Source organism: Lactuca sativa, chromosome 6, assembly GCF_002870075.4.
Source record: "Lactuca sativa cultivar Salinas chromosome 6, Lsat_Salinas_v11, whole genome shotgun sequence".
NCBI classification, from domain to species: Eukaryota; Viridiplantae; Streptophyta; class Magnoliopsida; order Asterales; family Asteraceae; genus Lactuca; species Lactuca sativa.
The window spans coordinates 161632759-161656338 of NC_056628.2; the positions used below are offsets into that span (position 1 = coordinate 161632759).

The 23580-nt window shown below is 33.8% G+C and overlaps 5 protein-coding genes across 5 annotated transcripts; 2 read left to right on the forward strand and 3 right to left on the reverse strand.

Annotated features, from left to right (window-relative positions):
• The first annotated feature begins 876 nt into the window (after window positions 1-876).
• Window positions 877-2193, forward strand: LOC111904389 (uncharacterized). Its single transcript, XM_023900167.1, has one exon. It carries the CDS (start codon window positions 877-879, stop codon window positions 2191-2193), a length of 1317 nt encoding a protein of 438 aa, XP_023755935.1.
• Window positions 2194-2503: 310 nt separating this feature from the next.
• On the reverse strand, window positions 2504-6837 carry LOC111903857 (uncharacterized). Its single transcript, XM_023899609.3, has 4 exons — window positions 6596-6837; window positions 4479-4599; window positions 3850-4407; window positions 2504-3768 (listed from the first exon to the last, which is right to left on the reverse strand). The coding sequence occupies exons 2-4, from the start codon at window positions 4584-4586 to the stop codon at window positions 2659-2661; spliced, it is 1776 nt and encodes a 591-aa protein (XP_023755377.1). The 5' UTR covers window positions 4587-4599; window positions 6596-6837; the 3' UTR covers window positions 2504-2658.
• A 680-nt stretch (window positions 6838-7517) lies between these two features.
• Window positions 7518-8009, forward strand: LOC111904395 (extensin-like). Its single transcript, XM_023900170.2, has one exon. The coding sequence runs from the start codon at window positions 7518-7520 to the stop codon at window positions 8007-8009; it is 492 nt and encodes a 163-aa protein (XP_023755938.1).
• Window positions 8010-8667: 658 nt separating this feature from the next.
• LOC111903866 (monocopper oxidase-like protein SKU5) lies at window positions 8668-12499 on the reverse strand. Its single transcript, XM_023899622.3, has 9 exons — window positions 12197-12499; window positions 11750-11859; window positions 11348-11618; window positions 11127-11265; window positions 10680-11046; window positions 10197-10562; window positions 9334-9412; window positions 9047-9246; window positions 8668-8943 (listed from the first exon to the last, which is right to left on the reverse strand). Exons 1-9 carry the CDS (start codon window positions 12341-12343, stop codon window positions 8844-8846), a joined length of 1779 nt encoding a protein of 592 aa, XP_023755390.2. The 5' UTR covers window positions 12344-12499; the 3' UTR covers window positions 8668-8843.
• Window positions 12500-20224: 7725 nt separating this feature from the next.
• Window positions 20225-23203, reverse strand: LOC111904562 (acid beta-fructofuranosidase). Its single transcript, XM_023900319.2, has 7 exons — window positions 22819-23203; window positions 22667-22675; window positions 21719-22572; window positions 21484-21645; window positions 21153-21391; window positions 20932-21019; window positions 20225-20832 (listed from the first exon to the last, which is right to left on the reverse strand). The coding sequence occupies exons 1-7, from the start codon at window positions 23201-23203 to the stop codon at window positions 20554-20556; spliced, it is 2016 nt and encodes a 671-aa protein (XP_023756087.1). The 3' UTR covers window positions 20225-20553.
• Between the last annotated feature and the right edge of the window lie 377 nt (window positions 23204-23580).

A 23580-nucleotide genomic window follows, 5' to 3' on the forward strand; every position in this document is an offset into this window, starting at 1 on the left:
AAATACCAAATTTTTTCATGGTTTTGTAAACAACAGGAACAGAAGAAATACTATAAATGAACTCATGCTAAATGGTCTGTGGACAAGTCAACCAGGCGTGATTAAAGATGAAGTATTTAAATTTTTTTCAGCAAAATTTAAAGAGAAATGGAAGGCAAGACCGGAATTCAAAAGTAACGGATTTAAAAAGCTTTCTAGTACTAGCAGTGAGCTTTTGGAAGGATGTGTATCTAAAGATGAAGTGAAAAGGGCTGTATGGGAATGCGGGAATGATAAGGCTCCTGGATCGGATGGTTTCACTTTCAATTTCCTGAAAAAATATTGGGAGGTCTTGAAGGAGGATATTATTGTGTATGTGAAACATTTCGAGAAATAGGGTATTCTCTCCCGGGGATGTAACTCTTCGTTCATAACACTGGCGGCTAAGGTTAAAGACCCTCTATCCCTTGGTGATTACAGAAAATTAGTCTTATTGGTTCATTATACAAAATAATAGCAAAGATCCTAGCTTCAAGAATCCGTTTGGTGATGGGTGAATGTATTGATGAAGTTCAAACTGCATTTGTGGAAGGGCGGAATATTCTTGAAGGACCGCTCATAGTTAACGAGTTGTGTTCATGGGGGAAGAAGCTCAATAAGAAGATTTTGCTCTTCAAAGCATATTTTAATAAAGCTTTTGACTCGGTAAATTGGAAATTCTTGGATTCTATGATGCAGCAGATGAACTTCGGAATAAAATAGAGGTCTTGGATAAAAGGTTGTTTGGAGTCGGCAAGGGCCTCGATATTGGTGAACGGTAGTCCAACTGCGGAGTTTCAACTTGAAAAAGGAGTAAGGCAGGGTGACCCTCTTTGGCCATTTCTCTTTATATTGTCCATGGAAGGGTTGAATATAGCATTAAAGGAAGCAGTGGTCAAAGGTGTCTTTCAAGGTATATCTATTCCAAATTCTGATATTAAAGTATCACATCTATTCTACGCGGATGATGCCCTATTCATTGACGAATGGTCTAGCCAAAATATTAAAAAACTCGCGAGGATTCTCAAATGCTTCCAAGTGTCTTTCAGCTTAAGAGTTAACTTTAATAAATCGAAAGTTTTTGGCATAGGTGTTAATTCTCAAGATGTTGAAAATGGGGCCTTACCGTTAGGATGTGAGCCTAGTGCACTGCCATTCACATACCTTGGGATACCAGTGGGGATGAATATGAACAGTAAAAGCTCTTGGAACCCGATACTTGAAAAACTCATAAATAAACTTTCTAGATGGAAGGCAAAGACCTTGAGCTTTGGTGGGAGGGTGACTCTAGCAAAGGCAATTTTGGGTAACCTCTCCACATTTTATTTATCATTGTTTACTGCTCCATCGGGGGTTATTGAGGCTATAGAGAAAATCAGGAGAAATTTCATATGGGAAGGTCCAGAAAATGAATCAAAAATTAAATGGGTGGCCTGGGACAGAATTATAGCACCTAAGGAGGTGGGTGGCTTAGGTCTCGGTTCCATAAAGGCTTTGAACCTAGCTTTGTTAGCAAAATGGAAATGGAGAATTGTCAACGAATATGACTCATTATGGGTTAAGATCATAAAGGGTCTACACAGTCTTGATATGATTCAGCCTAGTCAGATATCTTCCAGGTACCTAAGCGAAGTTTGGCGGAACATTGATAAATGTAAAAATGCTCTTGGTAAATTTTCCATTGCAGACACGAAAGTGATTCGATGGAAACAGGTGGATACGGGATGGGACTCAAACTTTGTGTTTGATGGGAAATTTAGATTCGTTGCTCTAAGAGGAAAGATCGAGCGGGTAGGTCATTGGATACCTGATGGAGCCTTCATGTGGTGCAACTGGATCCCGTTCAAAGTGAGTTGTTTTGTGTGGAGAGCAAGGCTGGATCGGATTCCATCAATGAACGCTCTTATTACGCAAGGAGTACAGATACAGACATTAAACTGCAATGCTTGCATCTCAGATACTGAGTTCACAGATCATATGCTGATCACGTGCCCGTTTGCAGATACAATTTGGAACCGGGTCTGGAATTGGTGTGGTATCATGTCTCACCAACTAACCAATATTAAGGAGATCCTAAACTTTGCAGCAGATTGTGGACATCCCCCAAGAAAAGAGGAGAACAATGAATGCAGTCATTTTTGGTGCATTATGGGGTATTTGGAAAGCAAAAAATGATAGAATCTTCAAATTAAAATTTATCGGTCCGGATCTGGTGTTTGAAGGAGTAAAATCCATGGTTTATTTATGGATCAAACATAGATATGGGAAGGAAATTTTATATGGGGAGAATGGACAAAATCCCCTTTCTTTTTTATGTAAATTAATGTAATATGTGACTCTCACTAATGAGTGTCTTATAATAAAATTGCCGGTTCTAAAAAAAAAAAAAAAACATAATCCAAACATTCTTTTTTCAAATTGTATTTAAAAGTCAAACTTTACTTTAACATAATAACTGAGGTCAAATCAACAATACCGATGAATCTACAACATGAATACATCTAAGTCTATTTCACAAATCACAATGATACAAGTATATTGTATAATTAGCTTATAAATACAGAACCCAACAAAAAACAAAGAAACCCACCTTTTAACTACCAAATATATTAAAAGCTTTACACATTGTTCCATGCAATCTTACTTGTACATATTTGGTCTGATATAATCACCATATAATGATCGGGCTTGAAAAGTCGGGCCAATTTCCAATCGCGAATCACGGGCAGCCTGACCGAAACCCGCATCCAATCTTGGGTCACGGGCACCCACATCAAATCTTGGATCACGGGGAGACAGGCCCAAACCCACAAGTGATCTTGGATCATTGGCAGACAGGCCCAAACCCACATCCAATCTTGGGTCACGGGCACCCACATCAAATCTTGGATCACGGGCAGACAGGCCAAAACCCACATCCAATCTTGGGTCACGGGCAGACGGGCCAAAACCCACATCCAATCTTGGGTCACGGGCAGGCGGACCCACACCAAATCTTGGGTCAAGGGCAGGCAAGCCGGTTTCTTGGTAAGGGAAGGTGGGGACCATGCGAAATCGATCATCAAGAGACCCAGATGAACTAGAAAGGGATTCTGTAACAAATTGACCAAATTGACCTCCAGAAGGCCCAGTGTGTTGTTGACTAGTCAAACTTAATCTAGAATCATAAGTTAATAAGTTATTATTATTATTGTTAACTCCAGCTCCATATTCATAATCAATTGGTAACCTGAAAAGCCCAACAGAGCTGAAAGGAACTGGGAATTTCTCCATGGATCTGTAAGCAGGAACAGAGGGACCATTTTGTAACAATGGAACTTTTTCGAGGGATCTAAGTGATAATTTAGCCTGTTGAAGCGCCTCAAGAACAGATCCCAATTCACCCGGATTTTCATGAGTTCCAACGTTAGTTTCATATGACTTATTACCTGAAGTTTCTTCACCTTTATCCAACAAGCTACTGTTTTGAGAAGATGACACGTGTCCTGGGATAAACTGTGTAGATTGTGGATGGTTTTGAATTTGATTATCTGACACATTGACATTGTTGACCACGTCACTGTTCTTTGGGTCTTCAGTCTCGATCTTGATGTTGGGTTCTTCACTTAATTTGGCATCAATTTCTTCACTTCCACTTCCAGGGGTAGTTTTGTCATTACAGCAAGGTGATGGTATGACCGGAGGAGCTGCACCCTTAATTTCGTCTCTTTCCTCTGTTACATCTGAGTGGGTCCCAGGGTCACACCAGTCCTGAACATATTCAAGAATATTAAATAATTCTGTCATGTCATGTCATAAAAATAAATAAATAAATAAATAAAAATGACATACATTTTCTCTAAACTTATCCTCCCATTCTCTTTGTGCCTTTTCCTCTGCTTCATATCGCGCGATAAATTGAGCTTGACGTTCCAACGCCCTTTCCATGTCTTTTTCACTTCCATCATTTTTTTGTGCCACGTCATCATTTGGTGACCTATGTTCTCTGTGTCTGATCTGGCGACATGATTTACCAACGCGTCTTGGTGAAGAACCGGTGGATGTAAAGCTATTACTACGTCTTCTTCTAGAAGCTTCGGTGTATTTTTTTTCAAGAAAACGTGAGGAGGAATTTTTACTGCTTTTCCAGGATAAGCTTCTAGAAGATTCAACCTCGGAGCTTGAGAATTCACTTTCCTGGGGTTTTGATTTCACATGTTGTAGTTGTGTCGATGTTTCTGTTTCAGCATGCTGACTGGATATTTCGTCTTGATCTGAGCTTGAATTGAATTGTTCAGAAAGATCGTTTCTTCCATGGTTTTCTAAAATTAGAAGAACATCTACTGTTGCTTTTTCTGCTTTTTTTCTTTGAAGGGATACGTATTTCAGCTGCTTTTCTAACTCTGATACCTGATGCAAAACAATTTATAAGATTTTGAAAAAAAAAAAAAAGGAAAAAGATAAAAAAAAATTGTTTATACCCTTTTTGACAATTCGTAAGCTCGTTGTCTTGCTGTTCTTGAGACGGATCTTTCTGCTAGTAATCGTGCACGAAGAAAATCGATTGTTTTGACGGTTTTGTCCTCCATGGTGTTTGGATTCCTGATAGATTGAATTTAAAAGAAAATATATTCATTTTCCACAAATGAATATAGACATTATTTGATGATTGTTAATGGAGAAATATATCGTTATAGCACTAACTCATTTCCAAGAAAGGAGGTTTGCTTTGACTTGTGAGTCAAAGTGACTACTTTTACAATTCCAAGATTAACATAATTTGACATTTTCGGAAAAAAATGATATTTATAAAGTTTTTATTTTGAATAAATACTAACAGTAAAATATTTATGTGATATAAGTATGTCACAGATTATTTAAAAAGAACATCAACTTTGAATATGAAAGGCATAGAAGTCAAGATTGAATAAGTCAATAAAAGCTCGACTCATTTATAACCCTACAAACCAAAATTGCAAAAAACATCATAACCTGATTTTAGTAAGAAAATATATATACTACTATTATAATTAATCAACACATAGTAAGAACTAAATAATGTCATGAATATATGTATGTTTTTAGGGGATACTTCCTCAACAATTTTCACCCATTTACCTAAAATGGGGGGTCATTTTGGCTTAGACTTCAATTCCAAGGTTAAATTGGTAAAATCTACAAGATTGTATAAAGATAGAAAGGGTCAAACAGTGGAAAGTCACCCACAGTATTAGTGGATCTCATTATTGCACAGGCTTTTGAGTGGTTTAAATTCAGGGGTAATTTGGGAAAAAGCTGGACAGAATGGAGTTGTTCTCCATTTGATGGCTAAATATCCCCATTTTTTGTTATATTCCCTGTACTTTTCACCTTAGCTTCTTGCTAATGGTGGTTTTTTATATATGAATGCTTTGCTGTTTCATAAAAAAAATATTAGTGGATCAACCTAACCTCATCAGGCTAAGTTTGGTCCATATTAAAAAATTACCCATTTTGCCCCCTCCAGTAATTATCACTATATATTATAATGGAGGAAGCACTACTAATCTCATTGACTTTTAATGTTTACACCTAAAAATATATATACACGACATGGACAGATTTTGTGGGATTACTGGAAGACAAAGTAAAGAATCAATTAAGTTCTCCCATCTGACTTTTGAAAGTTAATCAAACTACCTTTCAATTTTATTGTTGATCTGAATGAACTTAGGTATTGAAGAAATTTTGAAAAAAAAAAAAAAAAATACTTCATGTACAAAAAAATAGGTATTAAATGTATAAGCATTCATGTTTACTTTGAATATAGAGCTTACTAGGTTTAAAATTTGAATCTCAAAGGAGTAGAGAGGTAATTGGGCACAACTTCTTTCACCATAATTACTACTGATTATGTATTAGTAATTAGACTATTTACACTATTACTTTAAAGATGTGTTTGTTATGAACCTTATTCAGAACGTAAATAGGGAATTACCGAATTAGCAACCACTTAGATGTAAATCGTAGTCTTTATAAACCATATAGAAGCATAATCCCCTTTAAACATAAAAAGAAGCTATAAATGCAATGAACAGAAAACATAAACCCCACAGAAATATTGTAGCAAATCAAGAAGAAGCTATGAAGCAAATTCTTCTGAAATCTGAACATATCAAATTAACCTTTTTAGCTACAGATCAAGACGTTTAAAGAGCACCCAAGCCATACTCAGTTGTTAGCTGCATTTTAAATTGTCTCATTCTAGAACATAAGGTGAGAAGATACAAAAGTTACAGACTGATATAAACACACAAACACACACAAATCTAAGATTTATATATACGCAGTTACAGATTACAGATTGATCAAGACGTTTACTGATGCAATTCTCTTTTTCTGATTTATTCCAGACCCCACATGAAAGAAAACCCAATATTGATATAAACACACAAACACACACAAATCAAGTATCATCACAGTTACAGATTGATATAAAGTATAAACACACAAACAAACAGAAATCAAATATCATCACAGCTAACCGATGTCATATAAACACACAAACACATAGTCTAAGTGACATGGAGACACGAAGAAAGAGGGATAGGCTTCTTACCTAAATGGTAGCTGGCAGCTACAATTGGGCTTCGGCTTCCAGTCGGTTTCTGAATGAAGGTGGGATAGTGGACTGGCTTGCGGCGGAGAAGAAGTTGGAGCCTCGGAGGTGAGGTTGATGACGCCGACGACTCGACGAGAGAAAATGAAATCGGTGGTCAAGACGACCTAATTTGGTGTTTCCCCTTTCCCCTCCCGACTTGATAATGAAAAGTAACTACTCTGTTTACATCACTACGACATTGACAGGGTGTTTGTGAGTAAGCAAAAATGTTTATCGACTTACCTGATTGTAAAACGAGTTTATTTAAAAAATAATAATAATAAAAAAAATATTGGAATAAATAATGACAAAACTCAATTAATAAATAAGTTAAAAAATATTTAGCTTAAAATCCCTTAGAATTTTCCTTTTTGAAGCTATTTTAACCAAAAAAAAATCAATTTGAAAAAATCAAAGTTTAGTTTTATATTTTTTTTTTCATAAGCTCCTTTTTGAAACTCATGTAAAAGTTATTTCCAAAAATGATTTTAAGTTTTTCAAAACATTATTTTTGACTTATTAGCTTTTCAAAAAACTCAAGTTATTTTGAAAAAGCAATCTCAAACACCAACACCTTTGAATTTTTTTTTAATTTGATTCAAATTGATATGTTTAACAATTAACAAACCATTAACCGAAACAACTAAGGTGTCATTTGGTTTGTTGGAATCCTATGGAATTAGAAGGAATTGGAAGTTAATTCAATCACTTTCTTTTATTTGGTTCAAAGCTTTTAAAAGGAATTAAATTCCTAAATGAGTCAAATTTTCCTTCTAATGAGAAAAAATAAATTTCATCCAAAAACTTAAGGAATTATAATTCTTTTTAAGTGAGAACGTTGAATGTTACCGTATTACCCATTTTACTTTTAACACTACATATGAAACCCCTTTGTTGCCACCACCACCGCCACCCATCATCACATCCACTGCCACCCACCATAACCACCATTGGTAACTCCGCTACCACCATCATCCACCCACTAGCACCGTCACCTCCACCACCATCGACCATTGCCACTGCTACCCACCACCGCTATCACCATCTCCACCACAACCACCACCACCACATATCACCGCCGTCACCACCCGATACACTCTACCTCTACCACCACCCACCAATGTCACAACCACCTACCACCACCACCGTCACCACCTATACCACTATACTACCTTCCACCACGACTATACCATCATTGCCACCACCACTGTCATCACCTCCGCCACCACTACCAACACCACCACCATTGTCACCTCCACCACTACTCATGACTGCCACCATAACCATCATCATCACAATTACTACCGCCACCACAATCATCACCTCCGCCACTACCCATCATCACCTTTGTCGCCATCATCACCACTACTGACACCGTCAACATCACTGACACAATCACCATCATTTATTAATTTTATAATTTATATAATATATTTTTACATATAAACTATTAAAAAAATAAAAAAAATAAAAAAAATAAGGCAATTTTGTCATTTCATATTTTTTCAGTTCTATTTTCTACCAACCAAACATAATATGGAATTGAATTCAAATTTAATTCCTGTCAACCAAACAGAATATGAAATTGGATTGCAATCCCTGACATATTCCAATTCCTTAACACATACTAATTCCTTTAAAAATATTTTGCAAACCAAACGCCACCTTAATAAATACAACCAATATAACCATTTATTAAAATAAAAACAAGGATGGTATGGAATTGCTTCACCTAAGGAATTTTAGATAAATATGACATTTTGAAATTTTATAAAGAATATATACGAATTATTTTAAACTTAGATTTACAAAATATATAACAGTCAAAATAAAAATAATTATTTAAAATGTTTACAAAATGCTAAAACTTAGGATTAGGGCCTATTATATATTGAAAGTTTATGAGTTGGACAAATGTAATAATAATCAAATTCTTAACACATTGAGATAAAAGAAAAAATTAGCATCAACGTTTAATTATAATCACCAATAAGAAAACTCTCTTTTTTTCTTTCAAATAATTTAGCATATTGCTTATAAAGATTAAACACCACATTTTACACAACATCCCCCTCAACTACACAAACACAATCAATCAAGTAAAATAAAAGAATGATGAGAAGAAATCCCCACAACCTAAAACACCAATTCCTAGGAATTTACCAAATAACTAAACGCAACATAATTAAAGATTCAATCAATTAAATTAGACCACAAAACCACTCAAAATCGCCATTATTAGACTCAAACTCAACACCACCACCATCGATCCATGCCCTTTTAATCCTGAAGAAATATCTTGTGGCCTGAAAATTAATTTTCATTAATTTCAATTTCAAAAAACAAACATGAATTTAAATCAAAAAGACATGAAAGCAAATCAAGAAAATAATTTACACAACTACTTACTTTTGCATACGGCTAAGGGCACCACAGAAAAGGGCATTATCGGGAATTGGCAACTCTGTTTTGTTGTTTTTTTCAGGATTAACAATCCTAATATATGTTTCTTGACCAAGATACCATGAGTCGAGATTTTCTGTTCTTAGATTCCAAATTCCTACGTTGTCAAGAGAGATCAAGACTGCTGTCCATGCACCAGGATAAACCTACATATATTGTATAAAATTATAAACCATTATAATTTTTTTAAAAGTTATAATTTTTTATATAAAAAAGTAATAAAAAAAAAATACCTGTGTTGTTGCACGAGCAATACCATCCCACTTATTGTATTGTCCCCTACTATCATTTGTCCACTCACCATACCCCATTCTAAGATCAAATAACAAGCATCAATATATAAAAAGATCACAAAACATTTTGAAGTATAATAAAAATATAAAACTTAAAAGTTAACACTTGTACCTTTTTTTTGGATTAATCGAAAAAAAAAAAAACCCCTTATATTTTGTGTTTTTTCCGGATTAAACATCAAAATTATTTTTTGCTTGAAAAAGACCTTGTATTTTTTTATTTTTTTCCGAAAAAGCCCTCAACTTTGTACTTTTTTTCTGAGAAAAACCTTCAACCTTCTAAATGCTTCCAAATAAACCCTCAACTTTTTTAGTTTTTCTCTCACATTTGTACAATTTTTTTTGGCAAAATGGCAAAATCGGGAAAAATGAAAAAATACAAAAAATAAATTTAAGGTTAAATCCAAAAAAAACACAAAATATAAGGTCTTTTTTTAAATTAACCCGTATTTTTTCGACAAAAATTCTGATATTTTCTCAAATTAACCATTTTGACATAACAAATTACTTGTGAAACCTTGATATAACATGTCAAATTGGTTAATTTAACCACTTATAACTAATTTTTTCTAATCAACCCATAAAAAATTCCAACATTTTTTCAAATTAACCATTTTGACTTTGTCAAAATGGTTAATTTGGAAAATTACTGATGACACGTGATATAACAGGTTTCATCGGTAATTTCTACTGTTTGATTGGAAAAAACAAAGTATTAGCAGTTAAACTTCCCAAACTAGAACAATTTTTTCTTTTCTAATTCACCCAATAAAACTTCACAAAACATAAAAAAATTCACATACCCAACAACAAAAAACGCGTATCCATCCACATGGTAGCTATGCATTTTGGTTTCATTGTTTTGTAATATAACTTCCATAAATCCACGATATGTTCCATTAATAACCGATGTTTCCATTCTAGAAGGTCCCGTGAGTGGCTCAGTTGGAAAATCAAGTTTATACGCTCCCTTAACTTTAAACTCATCTGCTAACCGAATTGGTGTTGTGGGATTCACAAATGAGATCCCACTTAGTGTTGCCCTTCTCTTTCCATTAATTGTCACGGGTGCTTTGTTTTTAAGTATGTAAACTTCAGTCACATTTATAGACCCGTATCTAAATGACCCTTGCGGGTTTGGGCGGGCCCCACTAGCTGACACATTCCACCTACATCAACCAACAAGCTTTTAGCAATGTACTTTACTCCTTTTACCAATATCTAGAGAATATAATTTACATTTCTTTAAGCATAACAAACAATATAACTTATAATTCCTTACATACCTAATGGATCTTGCTTGATTCATGGAGAAAGTATTGTCAAATTGATCTTGAGGAGGTTGAGGAAGAGGACCAGATGCTTTTCCTTTGGAATTGGAGTAATGCAATACACCAACACCAGTAACGCGTTGCCATGTGGACTCATTAACAAATCTTGCACTAGCAACAATGTAGTAATCACTACTTGCATTTTGATCCATTGTGACTAAAAATGAGTATGTTTGTCCCACATGTATGTCTAAGCTTGTATAGTTTTGTTGCACTGTATATGAGCCCTCTGTTTCTGCTAAAAGCAAGTTATGGTTTTGAATTCTGAAGTTCAAACTAGTTGATACTCCAACATTGCTCACACGAATGCGATATGTTTTTCCTGAAGATTATAAAGTTAAAGATCTTTAACAAACTTGTTATGAGTTAAGAAAGATTAATAAACATTTCATTGATGTTTACCTGGTTCAACATTTATGGTTTCATGATCGATTTTATCAGGAACAAGAGTGTCATTGTATCTATATGGGCCTTTGCCATTGATAAGAACACCATCAGGCATTCCAAGATCATGTCCAGCATCAAGAGTGTGTCTTAAAGCCTACAAACCCAAAACAGTCGATGTTATGTTATACAAAGTAAATGGGGAAAATGTTCACAGAAGCATTTCATCGAACACTTACTGTGTGGTTTCTTATGTACCAGTCACCTATCAAGATTGTGATATCGCCAGCTGGGTTGTCAAATGGGATAGGAATGACGGAGCGTGGGTTGATTATGAATCCACCAAATCCACCGGATGCTCTTTGAAAATTGAGAGAGGGGAAGTAGAAGTAGCTCCCGATTTGATCTTTAACTTGAAAGTTGTAAGTCCAGTTCCATTTTGGGGGTATTGGGCAAGTAGTACCAAGAACACCATCTTGCCAAGAACTCCGTTTTTGCTGTACGCCAGCCCTGTTTCGAGAGAGATATATACGATTCAATCATACATCTTTCAAATTCGTTCGATTTACCATATTTCAATCTGGATTTGTGAGTATTCATTACAAGATTTCTGATTTAACAACGATGTATACGAATCTTACCAAGTAAGAAGAAGGTCTTCATCTAATTTGTTCCTCACATTGACAACAACGTTGTTGTTGGTAGTTGAATTTATTGTAGGGCCTGGAAATTTCCCATTTATAGCAATAACCTACACGATTTAAATTCATAACAATCCCCATCAAGAACATCCTCATTAAACAATTGTCACAATCCAGATCTGAAGCTAAAATCTCTAATGTTAGGAAAATCTTAAACAAACCCATCGATTGGTGCCAGTAATATAGCAAAACCCACATGCGAACACTAAAAATGAGAAATTTAACACTTACCAATCAATCGTTGGATGAACATTGAGCGAAAACCCAGTTGAAAATAAAAACACAAAATGCAATGAAAAAAAGAACAGAATCTACAGCTAACCCATCAATTAGTTCTCGAAAATCAACAAAATCCAACTGGAGAAATCACAAAATCTGCTAGTATACCTGTTGCGGGACTCCAAGAGGTGAAGCAGTGATGTAAGAAATATCAAAATGGTATGTAACGGTTGGATCTTCAGCTGAAGTGAAGCTTAGAAACAAGGAAATGTAGATGAAAAGAGCACAAGAAAGAAAGCTAGAAGAAGTATCCATGGATTGGAAAGAACTTTTGAAGGTTTTTTGCTGCTCTAAAAGAAGGCAAACAATGAAATCAATGGAATTTCAGCACTTTTTAATGGGTTTTACATATCAACTACAGAGAGAAAGTTAATGAATTTTAGAGAGATGGGAAGCGTTTAGTGTGGGGACAAAGAACAAACGGCTCTTTTTATTGCAATCATAAGAATTTAGACTAAATTTATTAGACATAAATGGTCCATGTGTTTGTTCCGAGATTGCACTCCAAGTCCCTTTTATTTTTTTTTATCTCTATCTAAGCCATGTGGATGTAATATATTGGCCATGTGGATGTAATATATTTGCACCGATGGTCCTTCTGTCCAGTTACCTTTGTTTCTCCTGTTAGGTGTTGTTTGTTTTTTTTTAAATCATTTCAGACCATTTATTGTTGTGTCGCGCAGCACTTGGTCATTCGTAGTTGTTTGTTTTTTAGAAGACTTCTGACTTAAAAACTGTTGTGCGTGTGCTGCATGACGCAGCACTAAACCAACTGCTTCAAACTTCTTCACGCCTTAGTTTAACTTACTGCAGCAGTCTGCAGACGTTAAAAAACAAACATATTTTTATTACACGTTGCAGCCGTTTGTTCCACCTCTTCTGCTACAAAGGATTGCAGGAAGTGGTCCGCAAACTTCACACATTTTCTCTTCGAAAAAACAAACAACACTGTAGTCATAACCACTGCAAGGGCATAATAGTCTTTTCTCTCATCATTTAATGAAATTCTCTACATATGACTTTTGTATTTCTAATTTTCTTCTTCCCCACATTTTAATAATATATGTGAATACAAATAGTGGCGAAACCAGATACAGCACCCCCAAAAAAATTATTTTATATATATAAAAAAAATATTTGTGAACAAGTTCTATGTTATTGTACCTCCAGCTAAAAAGATTATATCATGTTTTTTATTGCCCTGGATATGATAACTATATAGAATATTTATTGATATTATTTGTACCCTCATATAGTACAAAAAGAATTGATTGTGTTATGATATTGCAGAAAGAATACAATGATCAAGTATATGTTAGTTAGAAGCTAAAACTAGCAGACATAAGACATGTATGATGTTTTGATGTTGTTAAAACAACCGAATATACGCCACAACAAATTGGATCTAATGTATGCTCGCTAAAGTAGTTGACAAGTATGATATTTTGTTATGGTAAAAAAAAGGAAATATGGACAAAAAGAGTTTGACATTGCTAATAAAGGACATTGTTATTGCTGATAAACTACATTGGTATATATAATGAAATTGGCAACAGACAATATTAATGACATCCCAAAGCAACCATTTAAAAAGTTAAATAAATAAACTCAACTTGATAATGTCCTATTTGATATATAGCAAGGTCGTAAAAAATGTTTGACGTTAGCTATTCGGTGGACTGAAGTTAAAAGATTAAGCGGATAGACGGGGACTAATCAAGGGCCATTAATTGCTAATTTGTTGAGTTTTAAAAAATTAAATATGACTAATATCATATCAAAGTTCGTAAATACAACTAATATCATATCATAATATAATATGTTAATATGATTAATACAACACTAAGACTACTCGGAGTGGACAACGCCCCACTCCCGTTATTATGCCTCATAACACGTGATAACGCCAGTGAACACCGCCCCACCCTCCCGTTATTACATGTTAAAGGCTTTCGCGTTATTTCCCGTTACCACCATCACATATGGTAACGGCGTTTTTTTGTTTTTTTGCCTTGTAACCCGTGTGGGTGTTGCCCACACCCAGCCCTCTAATCAAACATCAAATAATTTATATTGAGATAGAATTTCTTCAAAATGTTAAAACTTCATCATTACTATTTTACTCATTGTGTATGCAGAGATTAATCGGTCGAGTAGCGCTTAGAGATTAACTGGAGATTAATCGAGACCTAGTCGGGATTTTTACAACACTTCTTCAAAATGACCTCATTTGACTTTATTGTTATTTCTTATAGATTTATGTAGAAGAAGATGAAGTGATCAATCAAGCTTGGGATGATAAATTTGACGTAAGCCTAAATGTTCATAATTACCCACAACTTTGAGGCAGCGTCAAAGGAAATGGTGAGAATGAAAGACAATTGTGCCCTCATGTGTGAGGCATGCCCTTGTGTGTGAGGCATGTGGATATGAGCAGCAAGAGAAAACAAATGTAATTGGATGGAATGACCATCTGTGCAAGAAAAATTACAACCATAGGACTTAGATTGTGAGGGAAAAAAAAGTTGAAGCGTAATTTTGGGAAAAAAAAAACACATGAACCATTTCTCTATAACTTAGTTTTACACTTATTACAAATCAACTGTTTTGTACCTAATTCAACTATAAAATTATAATACAATGCAGTAATTGTAATATAAAATATTATTATAACAAATAAAATTAAAATAAACTACCATTTTAAATAGAATGGAAAAAATATGGTTCAAAAAAATAATAAAAAAATAATATCATGTTGTATAAAGGAGAAAACACATTTTCAGCTTTCTTGGCATGCATTAATGCATGATAATTGTCTGATTGATAGGGATAGATTTTTGGTATCAATTTCCTGTGGGCATATAGCAAAATTGAGGGAAGCCATGAAGTTACATTCTCCTCCCCTCAAGTTTTGACTTATTCTAAAATTTCTAATTCACTTTCTGTTAATTTAATACGTTTTCATAAATTTAAGACTTTTAACTCAAATTTAAGACTATGCTTCAATTGCAACTTTAGACCAAATTTGAAAAAGTAAAGATAATATGAAAAAAAATTGTAATAAGTATATTGTTTAAGGACTGAAACGAAATTCTGCAAAAAGCAACGGAAGGATTGTATGGCCAGTGGTGACAGCTAAAGGCCAGTTCAAAATGACACCACTACGCGCATTTTAGCAGTAACAGGAAGATAAAATATATGGTATACCTGACATCAGTAATCTATGTGTTAATTAATGTTCGTAATCTTTCTTTGCGTGTTTCATATGCATACTTTGCTTCATAATCACGGTTTCATCAAGACACATGGGAAGCTAAACTATTGGCAAATTGAGTTATCTAACCATTTTTTTTATGTAAATTTGAAAAAATAGCTTAATTTTTTTTTCTTTTTTTTTTTTTTAAATGACCACTTTATCTGGAATGGGGCATTCCGGACCAATATTCCAGATTTCGGACTAAAATTTCGGATTTCGAAAAAAAAAAGACTTCAAAATTTCAAGAACAGGTCCGCAATCTGAATAACATTTTCAGAATTTTGAGAAAAAAAATTGTTTTTTTAATGGTAAAAAGAAATATATTAAAGAAAGTCAGCAGGGAGCTGGATAAAAACAATACATAAAGAAAATGAAACCAGTAAGAAACTTGAATGTGTAATTAAACTAGACAAATTTAATGATGACTAGAGATTTGTAATGGAAACCAAATTAACGACAAAACTTGTGAGCACCAAGGGCAAAATGTTATATTTGTATAGTTGTAGACACCAAGAGTCTTAGCCATGAAAGGAGGTCAGGGGTGACAACATCCAAGTGACAACAACCATTTTTGAAGTAGCTTCAACCTTTAAAGGGGCAACACCAATAGGGGTAGTACGGACAAAATGCAATGCTTCAGACCATGGATCAAGAGCCTCCAAATCATAATGGTTGTCTTCATATGACATCCCCAAATTCACTGTTATTTTAAAAATTTTATTTATGTTTATTTGAAAATCAGAGTATTCGTTTTTAAAGAATAATATTGCAAAATTTGTTTCCAGAAAAACATGATAAACATATTATCAAAGCATTTCCGAAGAAATGTAGTTTGTTTATATTAAAACTTTAGGATGTCATCATCAATACATAAACATAAGCATAAACAGACATTACATTCATTTACACTAGTGATCTACATCTCCTTTAATCTCTCAGTGTAAAATAGTTTTGTATCGATACCTATGGTACAAATAAACTGAGTGGTTGGGTTGGGAAACCTGGTGAGTACATAGAGATTTCAATCTCACAATGTTATATCATATATATATATATATATATATATATATATATATATGTGTGTGTGTGTGTGTGTGTGTGTGTTTTAGAACTCACAACATATACAATTTCACCTTATATAAGCAATTTTTACCCCACCCCGTCGATCCTTACAATGACACGATCTATACTCTTAGATCTAAAATTAACCTATTTACCTAATCCATACTCCTAAATCTAAAATTAATCTTTTTACCTAATCAATACTCCCGGATCTAAGATTAACTTCTTTACCTAATCCATACTCCTGGATCGGGTATGTCTAATCCATGCTCTCGGATCAATAATTATGCTCATTACATACTCTCGGACTAGGGACAATTGACTATAGAGTGCTACTCATGGAATCAGTTGTTGATGGGGTTGTCTTAATGCTGGCGATTCAGGGATCTGGTAGCCAACAACCAGAGATCGTCTGTGTATTTGGCGATGCAATGTGAGTTTTCCTTACTGTGCTTATGGGTCGAAAGCACCAATGTCGACCCTTATGGATTGTTATCCTGGTTTATCATATGCTTGTATGATGTGATGATCTGTTAGATCGTATCCTGGTAGATAGGATGTTACTATGTCGTTATGATCTGTTAGATATGTATCATGGTAGATAGGATGATGTTATGCTTAGTGATCTGTAAGATCTGTCTGTTTATCTGTTGACTGGTTATATGTTTAGTGTTATGTACATGTCGACATGTGTGTGTGGTTGGGTTGAGACGGTCCTACTTTGTGCTGAAGGCCAACAGACCCAGGGCGGCCGCGGATGGACTGAAGGTCATGTGAGGCGGTCCAATCATGTCGAAGGCTTGGGAGTGGTCCAGATAAGTTGTAGGCCCTGCGAGACGGTCCAATCATGCCTAAGGCTCGGGAGTGGTGCAAACAGGTTGTAGGCTCGGTGAGGCGGTCCAAACATGCTGAAGACTTAATATACATGTTGTTATTTGTATATGTTATCTGTTGGGTGTTGGTACTTTGGGGGAACTCACCAAGCTTCGTGCTTACAGTTTTGGTTTATGGTTTCAGGTACTTCAGTAGATCGTGGCAAGGTGAAGACGTGATCGTACACATCTCTCACGTTTTGGATTTATGATTTCTGAAAACTCTGATAATGTGAAAGTTTTGAAAACTATGTTGAGGAAGGTTTTGATTTTAAAATAATGTTTTTGAATTAATGGGTTTGTAAACATTTATATAAAAAAGGGTTGTTTTGAAAAATTTAAATTTTATGAAATTTTGTAGATGTTACATTTTATAACAAATTAAGGGTTATTTGCAGAAAAATAATATTAGACAAATAAATAAATAAATAAATAACCCCTTCTCATAAAATATCTATCTTTTAATCATTTATCACAAAATAAAAACATTCATCTTGAAAAATGGATCTTTATGAAATGCCAAAATTTTATGAAACTACTTTTTTTCTTGACAAAGTAATGTTTTACAAAAAGTTTGTGGAACATCTTTAATTTTGCAAATATTCTGACCATATGTTGTTCACCGTTAAGTTAATTTTTGGTTTAACAAAACTTTGTGAAATTCATTCTTTTTGGCAAAATATGAAAATTGTGTTTATATATTTTTATGAAACGCAAATCACACGAGTCTAAACGTAATCTACTTTTAGACGGAAACGAATTTATCAAAAATATTTAATTATTTATAATTAAAATATGATTAAGGGATAAAATAAAATGTGATTAAAAGGGCATATATTAGATGTAGAAAACATGCGAAGTATATAATAAAAAAGCCAATAAACTATAAATTGTATTGAGCGGTGATAATTATATATTTTTTTGTTTATTTACTAATTAATTATTTTTATTAAATATTTAATTGCATTTTATTTATAACTATAACAATCAATGTTTTTTATGAAATATGAGTATATAACGATCAATATTTTTTATAATTATAATATAACAATTTTTTCGTACTACATATAAGATTCAAATGAAAATAATTATGAAATCGAGAATACGAAAACAAATTTGGGTTATATGCTTCAAATCTTCCATTTAAACACTTCAGCGTATCGGTAATAATTTTTTTTTTTTGTAGGAAGGTAAAAAGTTTGTTTTGTACATATTTTTTTGATGAACAAAATAAATGAATCACTAGATGATTCATTTGTAAGATGATTTACAAGAAAAAAATTTCAAAAAAAACATCTTCATGATTCATTTTTAAGTAAATTAAGAAAATATTCATTTTTATGACAATTTTCGTGAATAACAACAAAATCATTGTATAAATGAATCATCAACATGTTTTTTTGATAATTTTTTCTTATGAATCATCTTACAAATGAATCATGTGATGATTCATTTTGTTTGTTCGCTAAAAAAATACGTAGAAAAAAAAATTTCTTACCTTCCTACCAAAATTTTTCTTCTTATTTGATCTTGACTTTATATATATATATATATATATATATATATATATATATATATATATATATATATATATATATATATATATATATATATATATATATATATATATATAATATTATTGTTAATTAATTTACATCAATAGTATAAACAAACAATATAAATATAATGTATAAATATAAATAATTTATTTAAAAAATGATAACTTTTTATTGCATAATAATTAATAGTAAATTCTAATAATTATTTGCCAAAAAAACTATTTATCAGCGTCATTCATATATGAATAAATATATTCATATATGAATATGTATATTCATATATGAGTATATTAATATATGAATAAATGTGTTTATTCTCAAATATCAAGTAATTATTTATATATGAATATGGTGGTTGGTAGCGGAGGTGGTAGTAGTGGCAGGGGTAGCGGTGGCTATGACAATGGCGGTGGCGGTCGCAGGGTTGGTAAACGCGAGACTATACTTACTTTTATATCTACATATGAATATATAAGTATATTTATATATGAATAAGTATCTGTCTATTCTCAAGTGATTATTCATATATAAATATAACGGTTGGTGGCAGAAGTGGTGACGATGACAGGGGTAGCGATGGTTGCAATGGATGGGGTGGCAAACGTGATAATATACTTATATTTATACTCAGATATAAATAATACATTCCTCCGTCGCACCGGTAGGCTAAGGGTTTTGTAGAAAAAAAATGTGGCCACCAAACAATAATGCAATAAACACATGCGTCGATACTTATTTATTGTCGTGTTATTAGATAAGGTTCTTTTTTAAAAGACGGCATATATATTATATTATATATGATAATTCAGTTTTTTTTATACATCTTTCATTTGGAATTTTTTTAATTCTGTTAAAAAAAACTAAGGTTGTCTGCTACTAGCAACTTATATTACATTACATGTGAAGTACCTTTGATGAATTCATTAAAGATATTGGTTTTGTTGTTAAAGTCAGAAATACTTTGCAAAAATCTAAAGCAAAATCTTTTTGTTCATATATCCAAGAAAGCTCATAGTAATACCGACATGATTGACAACTAAATATTTCTACACTCATCTAAATCATATAAAAGGAAAAGGAAAATAAGTCAAATTTGTGAAAATAGCCAAAAGTATATACAAATGCACAGCATCCTTTAAATAGATTTATTCTAAAAAATAATATATTTTTATCATACTTAACATAATTATTATTTTTAAAATTTAAAACAAAAGTTACTTCTTATGATTTGTATTTTCCTCATGTCTTCTTAAATATCATAATTAGGAATATTGAACAAAAATCCAAACACTTACAAAATTCACATAAATGTACTCTAGATAAATATATTATAAAAAAAAATTGTAAAAACACATATAACATTTCATATGGGATAATGCGAGTATGGAAAAGAGATCAACTTACAAAACTCCTTAGGTTGCAACCCAAGTAACGGGCTGCATTAGATGGGCCAGCCCAGCCCAAAGTAAAAACAAACTCAACTCTACAATGATCTATTCAACCTTTAGCCCATATCCCCTACTAGGCCCAAACAAAGCCTAATTATGTATCCTAAATACATTGTTTTTAATCGTTTTTGGATGGGCTTTTCCTCAAATACATTATGAAGTTTATTACCGATGAATCTTGTCAACTTATTACTATAACAAGAAGTTCTTTTTTCGGTTTAGCCCAACCCTAAGCTCTAGCTATGGGCTAAGCTTTTTGTTTCATTTTTTAGATCCCATTGTTTCTTTTCTGGTTTTGCCACATCCATAACACGAAACCAAACACAACAAGCAAGATAAGTGATGGGCCTAGCCAAACCCATCCACTTTCGTTCTTTGTCTTTAAACCCATTTGCCATACTTTTAGGGAAGCAGTCACAGTCACATTTGTGGCATTATTGAACAAGAAGATTTGAGCATCATCATTGATCGCTTCTGTTGGATAAACACGTGAAGTAATGCATGTTCTTCCTCCTTGTGCATAACCCTCGACTATCGAATGATCCACCTATAAAAAGTCCAACGTTTGTATATCAAGTCTAAAGAACCAATTTATGATCTATAGTTTTGAGTATTAAGCATGAATGACTTAATAGAAGAAAGTTACCAAAATTCTCATGGATAATTTTTCGTCCTTCAGGACGGGAACTGTGCTACCATAAATAGACTTATCGACATCTTTTGCAATCGAAGATCTAACAAAAGGTGACATTAACTAATAATTAGAAAAAAAAAAAAGCGACTAAAAACCATCAAAGATGCTACATTGGTTATAAATGTAATGCACAAACAAAACGTATAGGATAAAGGAGAGAAGAAAAACAATACTTTGATTGATCAATACAGAAGAATGTACTAAGATCTCCATGTTTGTCTTTGGCAATGTAGAAGTAAGTAGGTGTGTATTCGGTCATGTTCTTGTTTGCAAGAACCAATAAACCGAATGGTCCCAATGCATCTCTCACACCGGCTCCACCATGATGCGCACAATTATATGGCACTTTGGATCCTACCTTTAAACCGCTAACAACCTTTTTATCTACCTCAATCTCAACCATAACATCCAACTGTGAATAAGAGAATTCATCACTAAAATATCATCTACATATCAAAAACTATAAGTCTTTTGAGTTTAAGGTTTTGTGTTTAACATATATACCTGAGATGTTGGGCCCACAGAGAGTAGCTCTAGAGACCCCGGTTCAAGTTTAACGTTATTAAACTCTTTAAGATTTGACCTTAGTTTATCCAACTCTTCAATCGGCCATTGGAGCAAATTACTACCTGTCTTTGGATCTAGAGCAACAGTTCTTGGAAGTGCCTAATAACATTTACAAATTAACAAACTTAATGAAGATTATCATAAAAACAAATCTAACAAAAGAAAAGCATACCATGAGAGATGCCCAACCCTTTTTGATATCTGTTTTTTCACTATCGGTCTCTTTAATCCAACTCCACAAAATCCTTCTTTTCTTATGTTGATCATAGAACGTTTTGGATGCATAGTAAATCCCATAATCATATCGTAAACCGATTCCAACATCAATTGAACGATCATCTGGGACCCATTTCCCCTCCCTCAAATTATAATCCCCGAGTGCATAATAATCACATCGATCATCGTCCATGCTAGCTTTAAGAACATGTTTCACACCGGGCCCAAAAGTCCCAGTATCAAGCCCAAAATCATCTTTTGAAACCGGATAAAAGTCAACGCATTCCCACATTCCAGTTCCAGCGACATCATGAAGCCACCCATCTTGAAGCTCATAACTTTTAAAATCATCGGTGTCATACAATAAAGCGATTCCGGTTCTATTAACTTTTGAACCAATCACCATTCGCCACTTACCCTCGGGGGTCAACCATGCGGTGGTGGGGTCACGAAAGTCTTTTATGTCGATCCATGATGGTGGGACCAGGACCGGGTTCGCCGGGTCCTTGACCCAATTGACAAGGAGCGGGTCAGATGGGTTGGCCGGGTATGCTAGGTTTTGGACTTGAACCGATTCGTTGGTTGAACCGGTGTAGAGTACCACAAGTTTGTTATTTGGTAAAATGGTTGTGGACCCGGTCCAAACACCATTGACATCATACCATTCGTCCCTTTCCATTGCTATTGGAAGATGTCGCCAATGAACCATGTCTCTTGATACAGCGTGACCCCACACGATTGGACCCCACACTGCTGCCTCAGGGCTATATTGGTAAAATAAATGATACCACCCTTTATAAAATACCGGACCTATCATAAAAAGAAGAATGATTACACATTTAGAACCATAACATTAGAAATAGTTATTTAATCAAGAAATATGTAAATAAGTCATGTAACTTACCATTTGGATCTTTAAGAAAATTACACCATCAAAAGGAAGCCAAACCACCATAAAATAAAATAAGGAAAATGAAATAAATTAGTATTTCTTGAGATATATGTAATGGATTATTTTCAAAAAAAGAAAAATGGATTAGATCTTGAGATTTTTACCATTCATCCAATTTTCCCCTGGATAGAAATGGAAGGCGGGTGCTTGCCAATCCAACATGTCGGTATCCCATGAAAAGGAAGATACGTTTGCAGGTAATCTGAAAGATTTATCTGACACGCCTTGTTCGACTGGATCCATCCTTTCTGGTAATTGAACATCTTTGTCATGTGTGTGGATGTGGATGTTCCCGACAATCAATGCCACCACCAAGCTGGTGGCCAACAACCCTGATATCAGCAGTAGAAGAGACTTACTGGGTTGTTGGCCATTTTCTTGAGCTTGAGAAGGGAGATTCGCGTCTAACAATGGGACATAGCCGTGATCGGCTTCAATAAGAGAGGTGTGAGTTGGGTTTTCGACATCAGACGAAGTTTGAGATGTCATTTGTTAAAACTTTATGGCATTTGTTAGTTTGGTGGAGTTATGGTGGCTTGTATTTCAACTTATTGAGGTTAATATGGTGGTTTAATTTTGTGAAGTAGAACAGAAGAGTGTTGGAGAAATATAAGGAGAGTTTGAAACATGTTTGGTGGAGAGAAAATGTAGAACAGAAAATAGGTGTTAAAATGTGTTTTTCTGACATTTTCCTTATTATATGGTGTAGTTTACATCAACAAAATATTTTCAAAGAAGTAGAGCTTAAATTACTTTTAATATTAGAACAATTCAAAAGAATCGTTATTGATTATTATAATTGTACTTCCAAGGGGTTTTCGGAGTTTTGTTATTGAATGATGACGATCAAACAATCCGTTAAAATA

Bases quoted from the DNA above. Each gene is read 5' to 3' on its own strand.
- LOC111904562 (XM_023900319.2), bottom strand. From the start codon at position 23,203: ATGACATCTCAAACTTCGTCTGATGTCGAAAACCCAACTCACACCTCT. The intron at 21,392-21,483 runs GTATATATGTTA...TCTTATTCACAG, and splicing joins CTGTGGGCCCAACATCTCAG to TTGGATGTTATGGTTGAGAT. The intron at 20,833-20,931 runs GTAACTTTCTTC...GACTTTTTATAG, and splicing joins AATTATCCATGAGAATTTTG to GTGGATCATTCGATAGTCGA.
- LOC111904395 (XM_023900170.2), top strand. From the start codon at position 7,518: ATGAAACCCCTTTGTTGCCACCACCACCGCCACCCATCATCACATCCA.
- LOC111903866 (XM_023899622.3), bottom strand. From the start codon at position 12,343: ATGGATACTTCTTCTAGCTTTCTTTCTTGTGCTCTTTTCATCTACATT. The intron at 11,860-12,196 runs GTATACTAGCAG...TAAATCGTGTAG, and splicing joins CTCTTGGAGTCCCGCAACAG to GTTATTGCTATAAATGGGAA. The intron at 9,247-9,333 runs GTATTTTTTTTT...CAATATATGTAG, and splicing joins TTGCTCGTGCAACAACACAG to GTTTATCCTGGTGCATGGAC.
- LOC111903857 (XM_023899609.3), bottom strand. From the start codon at position 4,586: ATGGAGGACAAAACCGTCAAAACAATCGATTTTCTTCGTGCACGATTA. The intron at 4,408-4,478 runs GTATAAACAATT...GTTTTGCATCAG, and splicing joins CTTACGAATTGTCAAAAAGG to GTATCAGAGTTAGAAAAGCA. The intron at 3,769-3,849 runs GTATGTCATTTT...GAATATGTTCAG, and splicing joins AGGATAAGTTTAGAGAAAAT to GACTGGTGTGACCCTGGGAC.
- LOC111904389 (XM_023900167.1), top strand. From the start codon at position 877: ATGGAAGGGTTGAATATAGCATTAAAGGAAGCAGTGGTCAAAGGTGTC.